Source organism: Callionymus lyra, chromosome 9 (genome assembly GCF_982586985.1).
Source record: "Callionymus lyra chromosome 9, fCalLyr1.hap1.1, whole genome shotgun sequence".
In the NCBI taxonomy this organism is placed as follows: Eukaryota; Metazoa; Chordata; class Actinopteri; order Syngnathiformes; family Callionymidae; genus Callionymus; species Callionymus lyra.
Genome location: NC_141826.1, coordinates 22,938,698 through 22,960,886, shown reverse-complemented (window position 1 = coordinate 22,960,886; position 22,189 = coordinate 22,938,698). Strand labels below are relative to the sequence as shown.

Genomic DNA, 22,189 nt, shown 5'->3' with positions numbered 1-22,189 from the left:
AGAATGATCGTCTCACAGCAAGAATGTTGCAGATTCATATCCAGGTCCGCAGGTGGAACTTTCAGTGTGGAGTTTACTCCGGGCACTCCGGTTTCCTCCCACAGTCCAAAAACATACAGAGGTGGATTGATAAAATTGAAAAGTGTGTGTGTGAATGGTTGTATGTCTTTGTGTGTCCTGTGACAGACTGGCGTCCTGTCCAGGGTGTCCCCCGCCTCTCACAGGAAGAAGCTGGGATAGACTCCAGCCCCCTCGTGACCCCCATATAGGGATAATCGGCATAAAATGAATGAATAAACTGACCATTAACAAATGTTTCTGATGCCTATTTAACGATTTCACGTTTAACTCTACTTACAACTTGTTTAAATTTTGGTTTAACATTTTTGTAGTGATGTTTTTATATCAATTTGTACATTTTAAACAATTTATTTTACAACATTATAACTTTTTTATTTCACGTTTTAAATGGTAAATTATATGAAATATGCTATTTTTTCTTTGGATCTTTCGAATTTAAATTCAATCAAATTAATCGATCATCAATCTAATTAAGATTATAGCTTATTTTATAATTGTATTAATTCATTTTGAGTTTTTCCCTTCAATTGTTTATTTGTCTCTTCCTTATTTAAGGATTGACATCTAAGTACAATCGTTCCAAACGTGTTTTGCAAGATTGTTTATTTTCCTCTGCTGTTGCATATATTTGTTTCTTTTTATTCAATTACTTTCCTAAATTTCCTTTAAAATTATGCAACCATTTAAAAACGTCATCATATTAACTCAAAGTTTTTAAATTAAGAAAAAACAAAACCACAATTATAAAAAACTAATAATATCCACTAATGTAATAAAAAAAACATTTTTTAATTTAAAAGTATTTCTGTTATTCTTCGGGAGCAGCTGTCACTCACACCCGGCTGACCTGGATGTGCATCTCGGGGATGTTTGCGGCAACAGCGGGCGGTTAAACTCCGTCACCAACACACACTAAAAACACTTGTTTCTTCTCCTCCATCGAGAAGATGAAGATGATGGAGTGAACACACCTTCTCTCGGACGGAAGAAGTTGTTCTGCGGATGGAGAGAAGCGGCGGAGGAGAGAAGCTAACTATGTTATTAGCCAGTTAGCTTAGGTTAGCATCGCTAGCAAGAGCGCGTATTAATATCACATTAAAAAGGGTTAAATTCGTCGCGACAACTCAAGCTACTAACTTTGAAAAAGACACTAGTTTCTCGGCGACCGGGTAATTCGTTTTTGCCGAGATTTCCCTCAAGTTTAGCGTTATTTTCCCCCGCAGTTTGGAGAGGGCGAGCTAGCGAGCTAACCAGCTGTTTCCCCGAGCATCTCTGAAGGCGTCACCGCAGCGAGAGCAACGATCCTCGGTTTCAAAAATGGCTCAAGAATCCTTTCCTCTGCACCACCTGGTGTGGAACAACCAGTTTCTGGAGCTGGACAGGGAGCTTCAGAAGCCAGATGTGAGTGAAGATCTGGGGGTTAAGTTATTTTTTTGGGGGGAGCCCTGCAGTGATGATGCGTTTGTGTTGTTCCCCCTGCAGCAGGACGTGGAGCGCCTGGACCCCCGAGGTCGGACCCCGCTGGAACTGGCCGTGTGTCTGGGTCACCTGGAGTCCAGCCGTGTGCTGCTGAGGTACACGGCCGACCCAACGCACTCCAACGCCCTGGGCTGGACCAGTGAGTACCAGTGGTTTGTTCAACCATTTCATTTACTTGAAGATGTTCACCATGATGGGGGTCTCAGTTCTGCAGGAGGCGGTGAGCACTGGAGACCCCGAGCTGGTCCAGCTAGTGCTCCAGTACAGGGACTTCAAAAGAGCCACGGAGAGGCTGGCGGGGATCCCGGAGCTGCTGAGCAAACTTAGACAGGTAAAGTCAGTGTTTGTGTAGCAAAAAGTGACGCATCAACGGCAAATATTTGAACAACGTTTTCTCACACTTTTATTTGACTGAACAACAAGATGAAGTGTGGAGATGATGGAGAGATGTTTAACAATATACTTCAATGATGGAGAGATGTTAAACATCTCTCTATCACTGAAGTATATTGTTAAACAATATACTTCAATGATGGAGAGATGTTTAACGATATACTTCAATGATGGAGAGATGTTTAACAATATACTTCAATGATGGAGAGATGTTTAACAATATACTTCAATGATGGAGAGATGTTTAACAATATACTTCAATGATGCAGAGATGTTTAACAATATACTTCAATGATGGAGAGATGTTTAACAATATACTTCAATGATGGAGAGATGTTTAACAATATACTTCAATGATGGAGAGATGTTTAACAATATACTTCAATGATGGAGAGATGTTTAACAATATACTTCAGTGATGGAGAGATGTTTAACAATATACTTCAGTGATGGAGAGATGTTTAACAATATACTTCAATGATGGAGAGATGTTTAACAATATACTTCAATGATGGAGAGATGTTTAACAATATACTTCAATGATGGAGAGATGTTTAACAATATACTTCAATGATGGAGAGATGTTTAACAATATACTTCAATGATGGAGAGATGTTTAACATTATACTTCAATGATGGAGAGATGTTTAACATTATACTTCAGTGATGGAGAGATGTTTAACAATATACTTCAATGATGGAGAGATGTTTAACAATATACTTCAGTGATGGAGAGATGTTTAACAATATACTTCAATGATGGAGAGATGTTTAACAATATACTTCAATGATGGAGAGATGTTTAACAATATACTTCAGTGATGGAGAGATGTTTAACAATATACTTCAATGATGGAGAGATGTTTAACAATATACTTCAGTGATGGAGAGATGTTTAACAATATACTTCAATGATGGAGAGATGTTTAACAATATACTTCAATGATGGAGAGATGTTTAACAATATACTTCAATGATGGAGAGATGTTTAACATTATACTTCAATGATGGAGAGATGTTTAACAATATACTTCAATGATGGAGAGATGTTTATCAATATACTTCAATGATGGAGAGATGTTTAACAATATACTTCAGTGATGGAGAGATGTTTAACAATATACTTCAATAATGGAGAGATGTTTAACAATATACTTCAATGATGGAGAGATGTTTAACAATATACTTCAATGATGGAGAGATGTTTATCAATATACTTCAATGATGGAGAGATGTTTAACATTATACTTCAATGATGGAGAGATGTTTAACAATATACTTCAATGATGGAGAGATGTTTATCAATATACTTCAATGATGGAGAGATGTTTAACAATATACTTCAATGATGGAGAGATGTTTAACAATATACTTCAATGATGGAGAGATGTTTAACAATATACTTCAATGATGGAGAGATGTTTAACAATATACTTCAGTGATGGAGAGATGTTTAACAATATACTTCAATGATGGAGAGATGTTTAACAATATACTTCAATGATGGAGAGATGTTTAACAATATACTTCAATGATGGAGAGATGTTTAACATTATACTTCAATGATGGAGAGATGTTTAACAATATACTTCAATGATGGAGAGATGTTTAACATTATACTTCAATGATGGAGAGATGTTTATCAATATACTTCAATGATGGAGAGATGTTTAACAATATACTTCAGTGATGGAGAGATGTTTAACAATATACTTCAATAATGGAGAGATGTTTAACAATATACTTCAGTGATGGAGAGATGTTTAACAATATACTTCAATGATGGAGAGATGTTTAACAATATACTTCAATGATGGAGAGATGTTTAACAATATACTTCAATGATGGAGAGATGTTTAACATTATACTTCAATGATGGAGAGATGTTTAACAATATACTTCAAAGATGGAGAGATGTTTAACAATATACTTCAATGATGCAGAGATGTTTAACAATATACTTCAATGATGCAGAGATGTTTAACAATATACTTCAATGATGCAGAGATGTTTAACAATATACTTCAATGATGCAGAGATGTTTAACAATATACTTCTGCTCTTACAGGCACAAGACTTCTACGTGGAGATGAAGTGGGAGTTCACCAGTTGGGGTGAGTACGTTCAGCACTTGGACAGCTCCTCGTCTGCAGCTGTCAGTCAGGAAGAAGGGAGGGAGGGAGGGAGGGAGGGAGGGAGGGAGGAGGGTCTTGACATGTAGAAGAGGGTTTGCTTGTTCTTGTAAACAGCTTGTTGTGATCTGTTTATGTCCAACAACTAAGATGAAGAATGATTTCCAGAAGCAAACCTTACAGATAATGTCGTATATATTGATAAAGAAAACTTATTTTGAATCTTAAATCTCTATTAAATCTTTAATTGAAATGTTTGTTTTTTTTAGCATTGATTTTTCATTGTTTTTTTTATGAATTTAATTCTTAGTGAATCTTTTTTTTACTTAATAATTTAATTTAAAAAAACAAAACAATTACGATTAGAGTTGGATATTCTAATTCTGATTAAAAAGAAAATTCAAAATGTAATATTTTATAAGTCAATATAATGTACAATATAGAAATGTGCAGGATTGGCTGAAAATTCGTTAAATTATCTTTATGAATTAAAAAAAAAAGATAAAAATGGAAAGAAAGACAACATTTATTTAAGAATTATTTTATTATTTACAGTATTAAACTCTTATGTATTTTTTTTTAATTCAATTACTTTAAGCAAATTCAAGCTTTCAATATAGAAAGGATTTAATTCAATTGTTCAATAAAAACAGTAAAACTGCAATGTTTTAGCTACTCTGTTGTCCCATTGCCACATACAACATGTGTTTTTTTATAACATTTTTATTCAAAGACTCATCGGTCGTTCATTCTGAATATATTCCCCCCAAAATATTCTACTATTAAATGATTAAAAATCCAATATTTCACTTACACATTATTGAGTTAAATTATTCAATAAAAACACATTATTTCCAATATATAAATTAATTAAATTATTAAGAAAATTACAAGACATTGCTAAAAAAAATCTATATTTAAATAAAAAAACTATTAGATTCAACCATTATACTTCCATAGAGTCATCATTTGATTTTTATCATTAAAGTAATTGAATTGAATTCTTCTCCATGTTAATGTTTTCCTTTTCCTTCTTCTTCTGTTCATATTTCAGTCCCATTAGTGTCCAAAGTATGTCCCAGCGATGTCTACCGCGTGTGGAAAAGCGGCTCCTGTTTACGCGTGGACACGACCCTCCTGGGCTTCGAACACATGACCTGGCTCAAGGGACGACGCAGCTACATCTTCAAGGGTGGAGGTTCGTAGCAGAAGATAGAGAGAAATATAACCAGGTTGTTAAGCGTGACGATGGCGTCTCAGATGACGGGGCGGTGGTGATGGAGGTGGATCACGAGAAGCAGGTGGTCTACACGGAGCCGCTGGTCTTGTCTCCACGCGACGCGCCTTCCCTCCTGGCGGCCATGCAGCCGTCCCAGGAGAACACAGCACAGAGACTCACGTCTCCCATCGTCTCCACACACCTTAACACTCGCAACATTGCCTTCGAGAGGTCAGTGCGGGAGCTTCTGGACGAAAGGACGAATCAAACCACAGAAAGGGAAGAGAATAAAAACCAATTGTGGAAGTGTTTCATGACCACGAGAGGAAACATAAGCGGTTATTTAGATCACGATGTCGTAGAACTGTCCCATAATTACCTCATAATCGTTGACCAACTTGTTGTGTTGTCTTCTCTGCTTTTGTTAAAGACCACACGTCATTTTAATTAACTTATATATATAGAAACAATTCTTTAGTTAAAAATAAATGGATTTGATCAATAACATTTTCATTCAGGGACAAACCCAAAATAGTATCGACTTCATAGTGTCTAATACTTAAAGAAAAGTTGTGTATTTTTAGAAATATATTCTCTCCACTGCCCAAAGCTAGTGAATTATTTTAATTTATTATTATGCTTTTCATTCAAAGACCAAATGAAGCTTAATAATTAACACTAAAGTTCATATAAAAATATGTTTTTAAATCGGCATATTTAACAGCTGTTGTCAGTCATATCACTAAAACTTAAGCAGTATTTATTATCACTAATAATAAGTGCCCGAAATTAACAATATTAATTAAATAGAATATTAAATAATAATAAAAAATATTATTCATTAATTTTAAAATGTGCATAACGATAAATTGTGATGATTTAAACTGTCAGGCCAGAAATAAACAATATTATTTAAATATAATATTAAATATTAATAAAAAATATTCATTCATTCTTTTTAATATGTGAATTACGATGAAATGTGATGATTAAAACTGTCATGCCAGAAATAAACAATATTCCTTATTCATTCATAAGTATTCATAAAGTATTTTTAATTTTTCTACAAGTAGTAAATACTAGTGATGGGTTGTCGAGGCCTCATGATACAGCATCAGTTGTTTATTGCTGTATCGTAGTGCAGTGTAATACCTTTGGGAGGCCACTAGATGTCACCCTCAGTTTAAAAAACGATGCCAGTTTTCATGAGTTTTAATTAATTTCGTAGACTACGGCAAAATATTACATGTGGCCTTTTCACAATTAAGACACATCAAGTGATGCTGTATCATGAGGCCTCGTCAACACATCACTAGTGAATATTAATCGAACAGACAAGACTTTGTATCTATAAAAACAACTACTTCTATTCTTAAATATTAAGCTTTATATAAGTTTGTGATGAATCACTGTCAATTTATTGTCAGGTTTTCTGTCTTTACTGCCGCATTTTTCTTTGTGTAATGAAAGCGTCTGTAGATGATGTTCATGATGATTCTTCTGACGCAGGAACAAGTCTGGCATCTGGGGCTGGCGCTCGGAGAAGAGCGAGGTGGTCAGCGGCTACGAAGCCAAGGTAAAGTAATGGAGGGTCTGGATCATGTGTCAGACGGGCTGGACGAATCCGGCCTGTCGAGTCATTTCATGTGTCGTCCACTGGCGACAAAACTAAGTAGAAAGTTGAAATTATGACCTATAAAGTGTTTAAGATAAAATGAAGAATAAAGATTATTCATGTCAACGATTATACAGAGACATACGGTAATAGTTAAAATAATTACCGTATTTCCAGAGTATAAGTCACAGTTTTTTTCATAGTTTGTCCGGGGGTGCGACTTATACTCTGGAGCGACTTATGTGTGAAATGATTAACACATTATTACCGGTATATCATTTCACATGTTATTTTCACGTAAACCGCAAGAGGGCGCTCTAGGCCTGTGTTGATAATTTCGACTTAGGAGAGGAAGCGCCGCAACAAGATGACATGTCTGTTCTTGGTGTTGGATTTTATCAAATAAATTTCCCCCAAAAATGCGACTTATACTCCAGTGCGACTTATATATGTTTTTTCCTTCTTTATTATGCATTTTATGGCTGGAGCGACTTGTTCTCTGGAGCCACTTATAGTCCGGAAAATACGTAGTTTGGTGAAGGAGGACAAACACATAAATCATTAAGATAATATCTAGGTAAGGGTTCCAAAAATGTAATTTTAAAATAGAATTATCATTCATTTCATATTAAAATGTAACTTTCTTCGGCTCATATAGTCGACAAAATGGTTTATTTGTTTTCTTCAAGATGAATAGCAGTGGATGGAGAACATGTTCCTCGTATTGAACTATTGTGATGAAACAAACGTGTATTTTCAAGTCTTTCTTTCATTTGTATTTTCAGGTTTACAGCGCAACCAACGTGGAGCTGGTGACTCGCTCCAGAACAGAACATCTGTCGGATCAGGATAAATCCAGAAGCAAAGGTAGAATTTTAAAGATGGATGGATGGATAAACTTTATTGATCCTATGGAGGTCTCCTGCTTTGCCGTCCAGCCAACCAATCACAGCTGTCACTCCCATTTGACAAACCAATCACAGCTATCCATCACTTTTGACAAACCATTCACAGCTGTCCATCACTTTTGACAAACCAATCACAGCTGCCCTTCACTTTTGACAAACCAATCACAGCTGTCCTTCACTTTTGACAAACCAATCACAGCTGCCCTTCACTTTTGACAAACCAATCACAGCTGTCCTTCACTTTTGACAAACCAATCACAGCTGTCCTTCACTTTTGACAAACCAATCACAGCTGTCCATCACTTTTGACAAACCAATCACAGCTGCCCCTCACTTTTGACAAACCAATCACAGCTGTCCTTCACTTTTGACAAACCAATCACAGGTGTCCATCACTTTTGACAAACCAATCACAGCTGTCCTTCAATTTTGACAAACCAATCACAGCTGTCCATCACTTTTGACAAACCAATCACAACTATCCATCACTTTTGACAAACCAATGACAGGTGTCCATCTCTTTTTGACAAACCAATCACAGGTGTCCATCACGTTTGACAAACCAATCACAGCTGTCCATCTCTTTTTGACAAACCAATCACAGCTGTCCATCACTTTTGACAATCCAATCACAGCTGTCCATCAATTTTGACATAGCAACACAGACGTATAATTTAAATATAGTATTGTAGCGACCAATCAGCCATTCCTATATAGAGCAGTGTGCTGAAAGGCATCATGGGAGCTGACACCATAAATAAGTAAATGATTAGTTCTGTTTATCTGCTGCTAAGATAAATCATCGGTTTATTACAGTGTAAATATTTTTAGAAGAGTTTTCCTGAGAGCAGTTTATTTAGATATATTTAAAGATACAGTAACGAGTGCAAACATTATAACATGTGATCGTGTGATAATAAAAACGACTCATCTCTTCTCATGCAGGTTCCAAGACTCCTCTGCAGTCCTTCCTCGGCATCGCTGAACAGCACACGGCTCAGAACGGGGTAACAAGTCCTGCCTGATCAGTACGAGTCCGGCTGCTCACGCTCTATCCTCTCCACCAGAGTAACGTCTCTCAGTGTGCCAGCCCTCACAACCCCACCGCCATCACGGCCGAAGAGTACTTCGACCCCGAGTTCAACCTGAACGGCCGCGACATCGGGCGACCCGTGGAGCTCACCAGCAAAGTGCAGAGGTGCGAGCGAAGTCCTCTGGACCGCCCGGATGAGTTTGTCTCAACAAAAGTCTTCCAATCCTCCACCAGGTTCAAAGCCAACCTGTGGCTGAGCGAGTCTCACCCGCTGTCCCTGGCCGAGCAGGTGACCCCCATCATCGACCTCATGGCCATCTCCAACGCCCACTTCGCCAAGCTGCGGGACTTCATCACCCTGCGTCTGCCGCCGGGGTTCCCGGTCAAGATAGGTGCGACGCCGTCATTCGTTCTCTAGCGAACCTCTGCTGACGGATGTTTTTTTCCAGAAATTCCTCTTTTTCACGTCCTGAACGCCAGAGTGACGTTCAGCAACCTGTGCGGCTGCGACGAGCCGGTGAGCTCGGTGACGGTTCAGAAGCTGGAGACTCCTGAAGAACCAGGTGACTACAAATACACAGAATCAGAATCAGAAACCTAGTGATGTGTTGATGGAGCTTCATGAAACAGTGTCATTATCCTCCACTAGATGGCGTTTTGTGTCTGACCTCTGAACAACATGACACTGTTTCATGAAGCTTCATCAACACATCACTACAGAATCCTTTATTGCCAACATAGGATTCTTTTTTCATTGTTAGTACAGAATAAAAGAATGAAAATATAATTAAACACAGGGAGAAAAACAGGTCTAGTCCATCAATGTCATTCTAATGTTGGTTTACTTTAACATTTTAAATGTTATTTCATTTTTTTTATTGAAATATTGTTTGATTTCTAACCATTTCATTTTTTAAAACTCTAGTGTTCAATGGTTTCTATATATAAAAGTTGATTTTCTTTTAAAATTATTATTTAATTCAATGATTTGTATATTGAACTTTTGAATTGATTTCTTGTTTAATTATGTCGACAAGTTTGAATATTTTCAAAAGTTATTACTTTAGTTTTGAACATAGAATTTTAAATTGTAATTCAAAAATAATGTAATTCTATATTTTCTAAATTTCTTAAATTCTATAACTTTTCATTTTTAGCCTTTAAAATTCAATACAAAAATGATCACACTATCTGATTAAGTAAAAAACGATATAAGTCTTGTATGGTGGCAGTATTTTACCAGCACTTGTATATTGAATATAAAAGGCTATGAATTAAAAAATATTACATTTTGAAAAATATTTTTTGAATTATTGAAATAACAATAGCAGAGTCTGTTTAAAGAAATTTTGCATTTTTTCATTCAATTAAAAAAACATTGAACCTTTAAATATAAAAAATATTTAACAGACATCTTTTTTTAAACTAGATATTTAAAAAAAAAAAAAAATCTAATCCATTAATTTGATGGCACTGATATACTTGCATAGATGTATATTGAAAGCAGAAATAGGTAAGATTGAAAATATTGTTTATGGCTCCCCCTATTGTCAGAACAGTGTAACTGAAATGTTGTGATTATTATTTTTCTGAAGGTCAAATTGGTTCCTTGCGCTTGTTGTTCTCAGGTGAAGCTGCGACTCCTTTCCACTGCGAAGTGGACCCCTCGGTGTTCGAGCCTCCTCCAGACTACGCCACACTGGGTCCAGGACGCAGCGAGCCGATGAGAGACGAGGACGACAACCTGCTGCAGTTTGCCATCCAGCAGAGTCTGCTCGACGCCGGCACCGAGAGTGACCAGGTGAGCAGGTCCTGCTGACTCAACTTGAATAAATGGCAAAAATAATTCTGAGCAGGAAGTGAGAAAGACGCCAGACTCGTGACTGAAATTGTGCTTTTTAACATGGAGGCTATTAGAGGTGTGTATTGGAAAGAATCTGGTGATACAATACGACAATATGTATCATGATACAGGGTCAACGATACGATGTAGTGATAGTGTAGTTACAAGTATATATGTGTAGTATTGTCCAGTACTTGACTCTGGTGTTGTAGTATTTACAGACCACATGACTCTTGACGAAGTCGTAACTTCTTTCATTTGTTTTCAAACCAAAATATGTCCAAACATCAGCTTTAAAAGCTGCTGGAGTCGACTGTATCCTCTCGTCCTCAGTCATCACAGGGATCCAGAGTGATTTTACTATACGCTTTATATGTTTGAAGTATATTCCTGCTGACATGTATCACACACTTGTAAACAGGTGACTATTTGGGAGGCCCTCACCAACAGTCGTCCGGGGCCTCAGTCCCCTCTGTACGAAGAAGACCCCCAGCTGGAGAGGTGAGTTCTTTGAACGTGTCTGAGGAGAAACGGTTGCATTAAAGTTAGCCATTAAAAAACTACTTTTATAGACCATGATAACTCCGAGTGACACTGTTTATGATGTTTTGCATAAAATAGATGGCAAGAAATCTGAATATTGTCATTTGTGTATTGAAAGGTACATTTTATTTAGTTTTATAATTTAATAATAATACTTACTTAATAATAATTTACTTAAAAATGTGAATTTATTTATTTTAATATTCTAATTACAATTATTTTTTAAATACATTTTATTAATTCATTTTAATTAAATAACAAAAAAAACATTTTGGTATGATATTGCCATCAGAAAAAAAGTGTCTTATTTTTTATAAAATTGAATTAATACATTTTAAAAGAATATTTTCTAAATTAATTAACTTTAAAATATAGACAACACAGTTGTTTTGTTATCCGACATTGATGCACAACCGCTTTTATGTCTTCATGTGATCGTTTGTACGTCACATGATTGGCTGAAAGTTGGATCCAGTAGCTCGGTTCTCTGTTGGTCTGATGACATTATTATACCAATTGTTATCTTGAATTTAAACGGCTATGAATGGACAAATATTTATTTCAGAAAACTTTTTTTTAATTTGAATAACAATGAAAAAATGCTGTAAGGAGACCTCCTGAGGATCAATAAAATTGTACCTTACCTTACCTTACCTTACAATATCAAACTATACATGTAAAAAAATATATATAATCAAAGTTTCACATTTTAAAATGTTAAATTCAATCGTTCAATATTGTGATTCCAGGGCGATCCAGGAGTCTCTGACCCTCTCTCTGGGCAGTCGAGAAGGAGACGGTGCTTCCGATCCCGTCCAGCCGCCGCCCGTCTCCCCTCTGGACCCGGCAGACAACTTCCCTCTCGCCTTCGACCCGGAGGCCGACTCGCACTCGCCGGAGATCTTCGGAGCGGCGTCCAGCTTCGATGAGCAGCTGAGAATGGCCATGGAGCTGTCGTGTCGGGAGCACGAGGAGATGGACCGGTGAGGTTCTTATTATACATGTTAGATGGACCGGTGAGGTTCTTATTATACATGTTAGATGGACCGGTGAGGTTCTTATTATACATGTTAGATGGACCGGTGGGGTTCTTATTATACATGTTAGATGGACTGGTGAGGTTCTTATTATACATGTAAGATGGACCGGTGAGGTTCTTATTGTACATGTTAGATGGACCGGTGAGGTTCTTATTATACATGTTAGATGGACCGGTGGGGTTCTTATTATACATGTTAGATGGACTGGTGAGGTTCTTATTATACATGTTAGATGGACCGGTGAGGTTCTTATTATACATGTTAGATGGACCGGTGAGGTTCTTATTATACATGTTAGATGGACCGGTGAGGTTCTTATTATACATGTTAGATGGACCGGTGAGGTTCTTATTATACATGTAAGATGGACCGGTGAGGTTCTTATTATACATGTTAGATGGACCGGTGAGGTTCTTATTATACATGTTAGATGGACCGGTGAGGTTCTTATTATACATGTAAGATGGACCGGTGAGGTTCTTATTATACATGTAAGATGGACCGGTGAGGTTCTTATTATACATGTTAGATGGACCGGTGAGGTTCTTATTATACATGTTAGATGGACCGGTGAGGTTCTTATTATACATGTTAGATGGACCGGTGAGGTTCTTATTATACATGTAAGATGGACCGGTGAGGTTCTTATTATACATGTAAGATGGACCGGTGAGGTTCTTATTATACATGTTAGATGGACCGGTGAGGTTCTTATTATACATGTAAGATGGACCGGTGAGGTTCTTATTATACATGTAAGATGGACCGGTGAGGTTCTTATTATACATGTAAGATGGACCGGTGAGGTTCTTATTATACATGTTAGATGGACCGGTGAGGTTCTTATTATACATGTAAGATGGACCAGTGAGGTTCTTATTATACATGTAAGATGGACCGGTGAGGTTCTTATTATACATGTTAGATGGACCGGTGAGGTTCTTATTATACATGTAAGATGGACCGGTGAGGTTCTTATTATACATGTTAGATGGACCGGTGAGGTTCTTATTATACATGTAAGATGGACCGGTGAGGTTCTTATTATACATGTTAGATGGACCGGTGAGGTTCTTATTATACATGTTAGATGGACCGGTGAGGTTCTTATTATACATGTTAGATGGACCGGTGAGGTTCTTATTATACATGTAAGATGGACCGGTGAGGTTCTTATTATACATGTTAGATGGACCGGTGAGGTTCTTATTATACATGTAAGATGGACCGGTGAGGTTCTTATTATACATGTTAGATGGACCGGTGAGGTTCTTATTATACATGTTAGATGGACCGGTGAGGTTCTTATTATACATGTTAGATGGACCGGTGAGGTTCTTATTATACATGTTAGATGGACCGGTGAGGTTCTTATTATACATGTTAGATGGACTGGTGAGGTTCTTATTATACATGTAAGATGGACCGGTGAGGTTCTTATTATACATGTTAGATGGACCGGTGAGGTTCTTATTATACATGTTAGATGGACCGGTGAGGTTCTTATTATACATGTTAGATGGACCGGTGAGGTTCTTATTATACATGTTAGATGGACCGGTGAGGTTCTTATTATACATGTTAGATGGACCGGTGAGGTTCTTATTATACATGTTAGATGGACCGGTGAGGTTCTTATTATACATGTTAGATGGACTGGTGAGGTTCTTATTATACATGTAAGATGGACCGGTGAGGTTCTTATTATACATGTTAGATGGACCGGTGAGGTTCTTATTATACATGTTAGATGGACCGGTGAGGTTCTTATTATACATGTAAGATGGACCGGTGAGGTTCTTATTATACATGTTAGATGGACCGGTGAGGTTCTTATTATACATGTAAGATGGACCGGTGAGGTTCTTATTATACATGTAAGATGGACCGGTGAGGTTCTTATTATACATGTAAGATGGACCGGTGAGGTTCTTATTATACATGTTAGATGGACCGGTGAGGTTCTTATTATACATGTAAGATGGACCGGTGAGGTTCTTATTATACATGTTAGATGGACCGGTGAGGTTCTTATTATACATGTTAGATGGACCGGTGAGGTTCTTATTATACATGTTACCTTGAATACCTTTTGTATTCAAGGTTAAATTTGTTTTGTTTATAACTGAGTTTAAAAAGATTGAATATTTAAAAAAATTAATGCATCATCCTTCACATAGAGTTTGACATTCTAATTCCAATAATTGAAAAATGTGAAATTTTTTAATTCAATATTTTTAAATGTATATACATTTTATTTAATACAAAAAGTGGATATTACTGCCATGATTTGTTTTAAACACATAGTTTGATATTCTTAATTCAATTATTAAGTCAATCCAAAAACACATTTTCTAAATTAATTAATTTTTCTTTTACTTTTTAAAAGAAATATCAAATGTTTTTATAATCGTGCCAGCTTTTTATATTTAATTTAAAACAATATTATTAGATACAAAATGTTGACTGTAGACAATTTCATTTTGAATTTTTGGAATTACAATAACAGACTCCAATAATAATATATATAATATATATAATAATATATATAATATAATAATGCAATGATTGTTTTAATGTTTAAAAAATGTTAACGTATTGTTTCAAAAGGAAACAAATCCCCTCTTTTAATATGGAAATTGTTTAATTATTAAATATTGAATTATTAAAATGATTTAAGAAAAAACAATTTGAAATAGAATATATTACATAAAATTTTTGGAAAAGCATTTGTTTTATTATATATTTCTTTCTTTATTTGAGTTTCTATCAAAAATGTTAATAGATTTTATATATATAAATATAATCGTTACTAATGTTAATTAACATGTACAGTAAGACCCACAAAAGGGCTTCACATGATTCTGAATGAAGTAGAAATGTTTTTCTTGCTCTTAGCTTCTTTGATTTTTTACAGTTTTACTTCCCTGCAACAACATAGACCTCATAAATGTATATATATATATTCATTTTTTAATAAAACAAGTTGCCATCATTGAGTTGAGTATATCATATGACATGAATTATTTACTACATTTCTTTACAAATTTTTTTTCCATTAGTGCAAAGATTAAATCGATCACAAAGAGTAAATAAAAGTCCTCTTGCCTTTTGTAACTTTGACTCTCACTCAACTTGCAGAAAGCGTCAGGAGGAAGAGGAAGAGCTGGAGAGGATCCTGCAGCTGTCACTCACCGAGAAGTAATGTAAAGAAAATAATAATAAAAAAAACAAGGGGGCGGGAGAGGGTTTCATCGGTACAATCCTCTTTATTTATTCAGTTTTTATTTTTTGAAAAGAGAAACCGTTAAGTTATTACAGATGTTTTATTTATCTCTTTTATGAAAGCTGCTTGTGAGATTTTGTTTGACGGACAGTTGAGCAACGTGAAGGATATGGAAGCGAAAAAAAAAACAAGATTCTCTCGACACTGACGCTGGAGCTTAGAAGTTTTGTGCTTCTTTTTTATTGGATATTTTTCACCGTTTTTGCCGTCGTTGGTGAGTGATGAATTATCCTGAAACTGTCAACCTAAAACATGATCCATATTATTGATGAAAACAAAAAAAAACCTTACGGAACGACTTAAAGATACTGAAGCACTGTTGGATTTGCTCCTTAATGTGTGGAAAATAAAGACTCATGATCGCCCTGGTTTGTATTTCTGTGTCCCAGTCCCGAACCAAGTAGAGAATTCATGTTATATATGATGCTTTTGACTCACATTGTCGTACTTTTTGTGCACATTAATCGAAATTATGAGTATTTAATTATTGTGCAGCAGTTTCCTCCTCCAGCCATCGGGGGCGGTATTGAGCGTAATGTGTCTGAATCTGCTCCGTAAAGGTTGTGCGATAAAGAAGTTAGTGTACAACTTGTCATCACGCTTACAAGAGCAGTCACTATTATTTTCAACGAATTTTTCAAAACTTATCTTTAAAATGTGTAGAAACGGTATATATAAAATAATAAATTAACCGTATTTGCACTCAAGTTACAACAGTTTGTATCGATTTCTGCTATATTTTCCGCTTATGCTAAACTAGCTTAGCATTTTACCCGAAGCAGCGAATCTAAATACTTTACACGAAAAACTGTTTTCATATCTGTAGGATTATTCAACTTCTGATGGTAAGATAAACATTTATTTGTTGAATACTATCTTGCATTCTCGCTAATAGGTTGTTTGTTACCGGCATTTGCTTGCAGTTCAGTCGTTCGTCGCTAGAGTTCGCTGTTGCTTCAAGCTACAGATGTTGTCAGATGGCGATCGCTTCTTCATTGAAGCTTCCAGTGGTTCAGAAGACGAGCAGGTGAAATCCATTTTGAGGAAGACGGTAGAAAGCGGACGGGAAACCGCTGAACGTGGAGGTGGAAGTTCTCCTCCCGTTCTTCTGGTTTTCTCTGAACATGGAACGAGGGACACAAGACAGAGTCTGTCGGACTCCACGGAAGAAGACAGTGATCAGTCTGTGGAAGACTGGATGATTCTTGGACGAGGGTCAGAGGAGGGAGATTCCTGCATCCGGTTAAACCTCTGTTACTGGAGTACCAGTGAAGAAGAAGAAGATGAAAATAAAGGTAAATTGTCCTGGTTTATTGATGACGATCTCCCCATGTTAATCCTGTTATATTATCTTGCTGACAGGAAGTGCTTGAAACCTTGTAGGATTCAAGTGAGGGAAGCTAACATTTCAGGAGATAAAATGATTAAAAGAGAAAAGGCACAGAATCAACCAATTATGTTTAGTTTTTGTCTGTAAAGATCAAGGACGTCATCTTGATAAAGACGCCGCCAAAAGAGTGAATTGATGTGAAGTCTTTGAGATTTTACAACAGCTGCTCCTCAATGTTAAAAGAAGCCATTCTAGGTTGTTTTTTTCCTGGTGAAGTATTCTGGGCTTTTTTATTCTAGAATTGTATACAAGTTTCATTGGTTCTCATCTATTATCTACCTCATTATTTGGATGGATGGATGGATGGATTAACTTTATTGATACCTTTGGAGGTCTCTTTCTGGAAAATTGTTTTCTCAGCACAGCAACATAGACCATAGATTCATGAAAGTGCAATAAAAAGAGTAAAAGATGACACAATCTAGGAAATAGGTAAAAAATAGAATTATGTTTTCACTGCACTCCTGCCCCCAAAGTCAGAATTAAACAGTCTAATAGCACGAGGAGCGAATGAGTCCCTGAGTCTACTAGTGTTGCATCTGGGAAGGATTTCTTTTAAGGAAAAAAGGACAATAAAAAATGAGGAGCTCTCGAGAAGAGTAAAACGTGGGGCTCAATAGAAAGACTGCTAGACATTAACTATGTTATGTAAATAACTAATCTGACAAGTTCTACTTTCATATTGGGTCATCAGAACAGTGGCTTTACATGTCATACTCCTTGAATTGGCTAAAAAAACAACAAAAAAAATACATTCAGACTTTTTTCATTTTTTTCAGAATTGCTTATAAAGTGACTGATATGATCTATTTACCTTTTGAAATGTTGTTTACTTAATTCTGCCCAGGGGGGTCAACATTGTATTTTTTAAAATGAGGTGAGTGTTCTTTAAACATTTTGGTCCAGCTGCAGTTTCAATTCAAAAGTCCAACCTCTGGATAAGGTGTGACAAATGACAGTACTGTCAGTTCTATAGGTGAATAAAATGTTTATTTTAAACATTTAATTAGCCGTCAATAATCAAGGTATGAAGAGAATTTAAGGCTATATGTTGTGTTTAGTAAAACATCTATTTGCCTTTTAAATTATTTTGTCTTTATTTTGTTAAGAAAAAAAGAGTTTAACAATTTGTTTCTTGATGTGTATTTCGCAGATGTGAAGCCTGTTGAAGATCCATGGTTGGTTTCAGAAAGAGACAAGGTTTGTTTGCTTTTCGAACCACAGACATTTCATATTATTCTAATAAACACAATGTTAATTCAATTATTTGAATAGAAGAAAGTAATTTTTCCAAATGTATTCCTTTTTTTTATATTTGTGTTTCCTGTCTTTACCCAGAACTCACAACACCAACACCTGCCCAGACGCTATTTCATGACTGATCACATACCAGCATTTATCAGCCGCCTCGGGACACGACACCTGAGCAGAACAACCCAGTTTAAGGTAAAGAAGCACAAAACCAGGTGTTTTTCTTCACAGTTGCTTCTTGTGCCTCAATTACTCAAATTACAAAACAATCGTGAGTTATTTAACCAGAATAAAATACAATTTTAATAATGATTTAGTAAATGATAAAAAGGGGTATTTGTAGTGAGTCTGGACAAATGACACCTTTTGATTATGTCGGAAGTAAGAGGGGGACAGTATCAAGGTCATTAGTAGGAGTGTGTATTGGCAAGAATCTGTAAATACGATGTGTATCACCATACTGTGGACAACGGTACAAACACAGACCACATGACTCGACGAAGTCGTAATCGCTTTCACTTGTTTTGAAACCAAAATATGTCCAAACATCAGCTTTTAAAGCGTCACTGTATCCTCTCGTCCCCAGTCATCACCGGGATCTATACTGATTTTGTTGTTCATTTAGCTGCGGAGGACTTAATGACTGCTGCCATCTAGTGGCTGGAAGTTTAAATGCAACACAAAAAAGAAAGAACACTGTGAATAATTAAATATTATTTGAAAGCCAGAAAAAATGTGTGGAGAAGTTGATGACCGCTGCCATTTAGCGTCTGCAAGTTTAAATGCAACTAAAAATAATTCTCCTATTTTAAACACATAGTATTGAAATAAAAACCATAAAATAACTATGATTGAATTAAAATATGATTTAAAACGGAAAATAAATGTCATAGTTCTGGTAAAGTCGATGGTGAATATAAAAGCTTCCAGTTCATCCTTGACTTTAAAAATAAATCCTGGAGTGAAGTTAAGTCTTCTATTGTATTTGGATTCATGAGCAGGTGATGTTTGTCTCCTCACAGAAAAGCCCCACATGTTTCCTCTGTGGCCTTCAGGGACATCTTCAAAAGAACTGTCCCGGTCGTCCCTGCCTCAGCTGTGGGCTGCCGGCCCACGGCCCCAGGCCCTGCGACTCCCCCCCAGTCTGGCACCAGTACTGCCAGCGCTGCGGGGCGCCGGGTCACCTCGCAGATGTGAGTCCGACAGTTTGACTCTTTTGTGGATTCAGCGGATGAAAGAATCCGTTGTGTGTCGACAGTGGGGCGTGTGTGTGTGTGTGTGTGCGTTCGTTGTCATCGTGAGCGAACAACATCTGACGAGTGATCCTCTCTCGCAGGTCTGTCCGGACACATGGAGACAATACCACGTGACCGTAAGCTCCGACCTTTTCACGAGGAACTTTTTCTTTAAATGATCCGATCATGGAATGAATTCTGTTTGTTTCTACTCGGGTAGAATCTGCCTGCGGCCGTGGGTGTGTGTTCACAAAACACTTCCCAGAAGTCAACCGGTGCTGTGTTCAAACATGCTTTTGTTTACATCTGGCAGGTCCGACCCGAGGTTCCACTCAGACCCGCGATGAGTGACACCCACAGGCTTGAACAAAGACTCCCTCAGTGCTACAACTGCGCCGAACGTGGACATTATGGCCACGTAAGTGTCGATCGATTCCCTTGTGTTTGTTCACAAATATCTCGAGAAAGTTCTTTTGAAAGTATCCGTCCTTCCTTTTTTTCCGACAAACACAATAAAGATAAGATCTGTTTGTCGATGTTATCTGGTAACGACTGTTAAACTCCACTTCTCGATGCAAAACAGATGCTCAACAGTCCCTAGTCATTCTTGTGCAGACGTGTAAAATCACAAATGAAAAACAAATGTGTTTTTTTCCTTTTTAAAAGTTATAAAAAGAAGAATAAAATAATGATGGTAATAAAAAACGGATGGATACAAATCTATACTTTTAACACGTAAACATAGTTGAACGAATATATTTGTTAAATCGGAATTGAAAGTTGTTAACTATACAACTATAGTGTTTGAAGTACAGATGAGTGTGAAATATATTTTGAAATAAATCATAATAAGAAAATGTAACTACTTTGTATGTATTGAACATTGGTGTGACCTTCTCAAGTAATATTAACCATATTTAAAATTGTATTTACATATTCTAGATGCACCTTAGAGGAGTTAAAGTAATTTAAAAATGTCAGGTCTAATGATTCGAATTTCTTCCACAGAAGCAGTTTTATCCTTTATGTCTAATGTATATGTGATATTATATATTAATGTACTTATATTTACAATGTGTTGTGAAAAATTATTTTGAAATCTTCCTTTTTTTTTTACCCTTTCCTTTGGTTTGGACTAAGAAAATAGCAAAATAATTGGGAAAATATTTAGATTTTTTAATGCACATTGTTTCAATCATTGACCGTAAGTCTTTCTCACTTCCTGTCTTCTTTCTCTCCGTCAGGAGTGTTCGAAAAGGAGGATGATAAGTGGCACGTTCCTCACCCTTCCATACGTCTGCCACTACGACACCCTTGAGGACGTCCTCGTGCTCGACGCCAAAAGACAGAAAGGTGAGTAGAAGTCACGATTTCTCGTCCACCTCTTTACTGACTCGACTCCTTCTCAGATCGTCCAACCGCCGGGAGGTCTTCGCGGGGTTTGACCGAAGAGACGGAGAGTGGGGAGGACGGCAAGAGGCAGAGCAGAAGGAAAACATCGACCTGGAGTAGCAAGAGGAAGACTTGGCCAGATAGACGAAGAGAAAGACGGGAAGTGAAGAGACTAAAGAGGGAGGCTCAGGCCCGGCGTCACGGCGGACTATCCCTCAAGTCTCAGGTGTGTCCAGATGAAAACGTCTACACCTCAAATAAAGCCACGGATCAGAAGGATCTTTCCTCTCCAAAGAAGAAAGAAGGATGTTGCGGACGGAAGAGCAGAGAGAGAGAACGCTGGACGAAATCAAAAAGAATCGGTCGCCATGACGGCAACTGTAGAAACCTCTCTCGCCACAGAAGACGGTGACGCTGGTTCTGGCTTCAATTGCTTTTTTGTCGCCTGACTCGATTTGTCTGGGATCTACAGGATCTTCAGCACATCTTCGTTGACCCTGGGTTGACTCGGGACAGAACTTCATGTAATCACTAATATTACGAGACTGAAGGGAACAAAAACTGCACTCGAAAATAAACTCAGGATTAAATTGTAAATCTCTGGTTTAACCAAAAGTGAACATTTTTGTATCGTCACATGGATCATGATACGCTGACCTCATGTTGACTCGTATTTATTTTCCATTATAAAAAAAACAAACTGTTGAATAAATCTACAGGGTTTTTTTTTATTTTGTAATGTTATTTATTTTTTAAATAACTTCAAATATTAAATATTTAAAAACTGGTAACAAATGTGTAACTCATTTACTATTTCTCTGCCATTGTTACAAGCATTAAATTGTTAAGAAGCTCCGTCACTTTGTCTGAATGTCACACAGATCTCATCCCAGTGAGTTCTGGGTATTTAACAGAATTTTTTTAAAAAGGGTGTGAAATAATGATTTGAGTTCTCCGCCTCAAGATCAAACTCTGGGCCTCTGTGCTTTGCCTGCTGCCCCCACCACCAAGGCTTGGAAAATGGATGGCGGGAACAAGATTACTCTTTAAATATAAATGTAAAATCGTTGTATTTTTGTCTTTTAATCATTTGTAAGGAAGAGAGAAACGTCTCAAAGCAAGCAACGCTTTACTAACACGTCCATCCCTCTCTCCTAAAATAAATATATCGCGTCTAAATGAATATAGCACGATTAAAACCGAGGTCGTGACGGTCGTGTGGACTCGAGTCGTGGGATGTTTCCACGCAAACAGCTGAAGATAATCACGTTCAGACGTTAATTGTAGTATTTCTGCTCTTTAACTGATTCATTATTAATGAGCTGAGCAGCTGCCCGCAGCTTTCCAGA

General features: G+C 36.8%; 2 protein-coding genes across 3 annotated transcripts; both read left to right on the top strand.

The window, feature by feature from the left end:
* The first annotated feature begins 934 nt into the window (after positions 1-934).
* Positions 935-15,937, top strand: ankrd13d (ankyrin repeat domain 13D). Of its 2 annotated transcripts, XM_087799539.1 has the most exons (17): positions 935-1,139; positions 1,305-1,482; positions 1,564-1,699; positions 1,767-1,891; positions 4,022-4,067; positions 5,140-5,283; positions 5,346-5,535; positions 6,814-6,880; positions 7,705-7,786; positions 8,773-8,834; positions 8,895-9,025; positions 9,095-9,252; positions 9,310-9,423; positions 10,489-10,661; positions 11,125-11,204; positions 11,996-12,229; positions 15,428-15,937. In XM_087799539.1, the coding sequence occupies exons 2-17, from the start codon at positions 1,399-1,401 to the stop codon at positions 15,489-15,491; spliced, it is 1,890 nt and encodes a 629-aa protein (XP_087655665.1). In that variant the 5' UTR covers positions 935-1,139; positions 1,305-1,398; the 3' UTR covers positions 15,492-15,937. The 2 variants fall into 2 exon arrangements, with proteins under 2 accessions (XP_087655665.1, XP_087655664.1); XM_087799538.1 differs by having other exon boundaries at positions 935-1,482.
* A 234-nt stretch (positions 15,938-16,171) lies between these two features.
* On the top strand, positions 16,172-21,696 carry LOC148072284 (zinc finger CCHC domain-containing protein 7-like). The gene is made up of 9 exons (XM_087799536.1): positions 16,172-16,417; positions 16,496-16,867; positions 18,116-18,162; positions 18,301-18,408; positions 19,236-19,406; positions 19,550-19,585; positions 19,762-19,866; positions 20,693-20,801; positions 20,858-21,696. Exons 2-9 carry the CDS (start codon positions 16,540-16,542, stop codon positions 21,250-21,252), a joined length of 1,299 nt encoding a protein of 432 aa, XP_087655662.1. The 5' UTR covers positions 16,172-16,417; positions 16,496-16,539; the 3' UTR covers positions 21,253-21,696.
* Positions 21,697-22,189: the final 493 nt, after the last annotated feature.

What these genes read in the sequence shown, in the direction of transcription:
- ankrd13d (XM_087799539.1), top strand. Translation starts at nt 1,399, where the DNA reads ATGGCTCAAGAATCCTTTCCTCTGCACCACCTGGTGTGGAACAACCAG. An exon ending in TGCTGAGCAAACTTAGACAG is followed by an intron (nt 1,892 to 4,021) that starts GTAAAGTCAGTG and finishes CTGCTCTTACAG; the next exon opens with GCACAAGACTTCTACGTGGA. An exon ending in GAGCACGAGGAGATGGACCG is followed by an intron (nt 12,230 to 15,427) that starts GTGAGGTTCTTA and finishes CTCAACTTGCAG; the next exon opens with AAAGCGTCAGGAGGAAGAGG.
- LOC148072284 (XM_087799536.1), top strand. Translation starts at nt 16,540, where the DNA reads ATGTTGTCAGATGGCGATCGCTTCTTCATTGAAGCTTCCAGTGGTTCA. An exon ending in AGAAGAAGATGAAAATAAAG is followed by an intron (nt 16,868 to 18,115) that starts GTAAATTGTCCT and finishes TGTATTTCGCAG; the next exon opens with ATGTGAAGCCTGTTGAAGAT. An exon ending in CGCCGGGTCACCTCGCAGAT is followed by an intron (nt 19,407 to 19,549) that starts GTGAGTCCGACA and finishes CCTCTCTCGCAG; the next exon opens with GTCTGTCCGGACACATGGAG.